Below are 2,717 nucleotides of genomic sequence, written 5' to 3' on the forward strand. Positions count from 1 at the left end.
TTGGGAGTCCTTTGGAAAACCATCAACTCAAGCCCTGACTGCATCCAGGAATGTAACTCCATTACGCAAGAAGGAAGCCATAAATCAGCTCAGTGCAGATACTGTGATGAAATCTCAAGACATTATCTGAAGTGAGAGAGACCTGTGCTTTAGAGTCCAAATTTCAGCTGGTTTTTTGGGAAAACACAGATATCAAGCAGCTTATTTATAGTATTAAACTAATTTTAGTGAGGGCCATCCAAAACAAAAAGAAAACCCTCTCGTGGAGACGTCATATAGTGCTTTTATTATGAATTTTGCAATGTTTTCTGACAGTTCTCAATAACAATAAGTCAGTATAATCCATCTCAGCATTGTATCATTAATTACAGGTAATGTTCAAACATAGTAATAATATAAGGTATTTAATGCAATGTTTGTTCCTTCTCAACGTCACACTCAAAAAACAACAGGCTTTATTTACTGACAGCCTTAGCACTGCACATTAATAGGCTACACGGACAGACAGCTAGAGACACAGAGGGAGAGGAGAGGAAGAGGAGAATGGGGTAAAAGGGCAGGGAGGTGGGGGAGGGAGAGGTGAGGAGAAGCACACAGTTGTACATTCATTAAACCAAAGATAAATGGAATGGTAACGTGACAGAAATAAAAAAAAAGTCAAAATAATAATAAAAAAAGCATTTTATTGTAAAACGTGAAAAAAAGACCCTGAATTCTAAATGAGTGAGACGTTTTGAAGTATCACAACAACGTGCCCTCCTTTTTTTTAGTTATATGGACAAATTCTTAAATTACAACAATATTACACACAAATAAAGAGACACTCATCAAGCCAGAGATGATCATCCTTATCACTACTACTATTATTATTCTTATTATACTATTTTCTGATGCTGGAAAGGTGATTCTTTCAATGAAAAAAAATCATAATATGCTCCCTCTTGAAAATGTGCAGAAAAGAGAAAGAGTGAACGCAAGAATAATAGATATAACAATAATATTGTTAATATTCATCATATGTACAGAAAATTCATTACAATCAATACAATCAAAACTGCCCAAGCTGAGCGGACATTCTGGAAACAACATAGGTAGCGTTATGGACTGAGTGTGTGTGTGTGTGTGTGTGTGTATGTGTGTGAGTGTGTGTGTGTGTGTGTGTGTGTGTGTGTGTGTGTGTGTGTTTTGCATGTGTCATCCAGCAGATGGGGTCAAAGGTCAGAGGTCATTTTACATTTTACTCTGCGAAGACTCCAGTTTGAAGTGGCTGACACACGACACTGAGCGCTGAATAAACGCTCAGGAGGTTTATTCTGTGATTCATGRTGCGTCGCAGATGTAGAGCTTGTGTGAAAGGTTGAGGTCTGCGGTTGGTCCAACATTGTCAGGAGATCCAGGGAGAATGAAACCAGGATGCAATGAAACTAATCTCACCATAACAAACTGGGAATGAACCTAAATATGTGACCAGAGGCCCGACTGCACTGTCTTCACTCAGTGGAGGTTAAAGCATATTTCAGAAGATGGTGAAAAGAGGGAGAAAAGAGCTTGTGCACAGACTTTCTGAGTCAGTCTAATAAAGAACTTCAAACATGTATGGGATCAAGGATCGTGTCTTTGCCTAAGAATTGACTAAAACCCTTGTTCCAGTTTTGCAGATCTCACTTATTTTTCCTCCAATAAACAAAGAATACAATCCTTTTTTATTTTACTTTAAACAAAACAGTCCCTTTCAACCAGCATTGCACTATACAGACACGTCACCATGTTGTGATTTAGATCTAGTGCACCACATATAATTTTGGTGGGGTTTATTTAGGCGGTTRGATTACATTAACTGTATACATTGTGCCATTGAACATTTAGGTGGAGAACAACAGCCTGTTGTCGGCTATAGGTCACATATGGCATTGGGTGTTACAGTGATTGTGTTGTGCGTTGTGTTTTGTAAGCGTACATTCCTTATACATGTGGTGTCAGCATATTAAAAGTGTTGGAGTGTGTGACTGGTGAGTTGTGGTTTCCATGAGGACTCGTGCAGAGATAGGYTCAGTAGCGGCGGGCGTTTCCGTCCCTGCCCTCCTTCTTGATGATGATTCGCTGGTCGTCGCTGCCGTCGTCGGGCGACTCCGCTGCCTCCTCGTCCTCCTCCCCCTCCGTGTCGGCAGAGATGCCCATACGAGACTCGTAGGACTGTGGGAGCAGATGTTGATGAAAACTACACGTCGAGAACAGACCTGTTATCAGGGTTCCTACAGTTTAAAGCAAGTTAAATTTAAGACTTTTTAATGCCAAGTGAAATTAAATTTAAGACCAATTTTATAATAAACACAAATGACAAAAAAAATAAAAAAATAAAAACTGGCATAAACTCATAAACCAAAGTATTTTTGGTTGAAGTATTCAAATATTGCTAATAGACCAATTGTTTTTATCCATATCTAACTATAACAGAAACATTCTTAGCAGTCAGTTTTAAACTTAATTTGATTTCTGGAAATCCTCTAACGACCCAAAATTTGGAGTTTTAGGACCCACAGTGGGGTCTGAACCCCAGTTTGCTGTAGAAGAAACCTTAAGTAATGTGACATCAATTTTTTGTAAGAAAAGTGAACGCATTTTTGGAAAGACAACATTAACTTATTAGAGAACAAATTTCACATTGCTCAGATGAACAATAGAGATATTTGCATGTGAAGTAACAGGAAGCAAAGGGG

General features: G+C 38.6%; 1 protein-coding gene across 4 annotated transcripts in view; it reads right to left on the bottom strand.

Annotated features, from left to right (window-relative positions):
• Positions 1 to 263: 263 nt before the first annotated feature.
• Positions 264 to 2,717, bottom strand: part of clstn3 (calsyntenin 3) — a 39,893-nt gene continuing 37,439 nt past the window's right edge. For all 4 annotated transcript variants that reach the window (XM_014013461.1, XM_014013460.1, XM_014013463.1 and 1 more), the window contains exon 19: positions 264 to 2,193. In XM_014013461.1, coding sequence (XP_013868915.1) covers positions 2,050 to 2,193 — 144 coding nt within the window. In that variant the 3' untranslated portion in view covers positions 264 to 2,049. The remainder of the gene's footprint in view (positions 2,194 to 2,717) is intronic.

This window comes from Austrofundulus limnaeus, unplaced genomic scaffold, assembly GCF_001266775.1.
Source record: "Austrofundulus limnaeus strain Quisiro unplaced genomic scaffold, Austrofundulus_limnaeus-1.0 Scaffold101, whole genome shotgun sequence".
In the NCBI taxonomy this organism is placed as follows: Eukaryota; Metazoa; Chordata; class Actinopteri; order Cyprinodontiformes; family Rivulidae; genus Austrofundulus; species Austrofundulus limnaeus.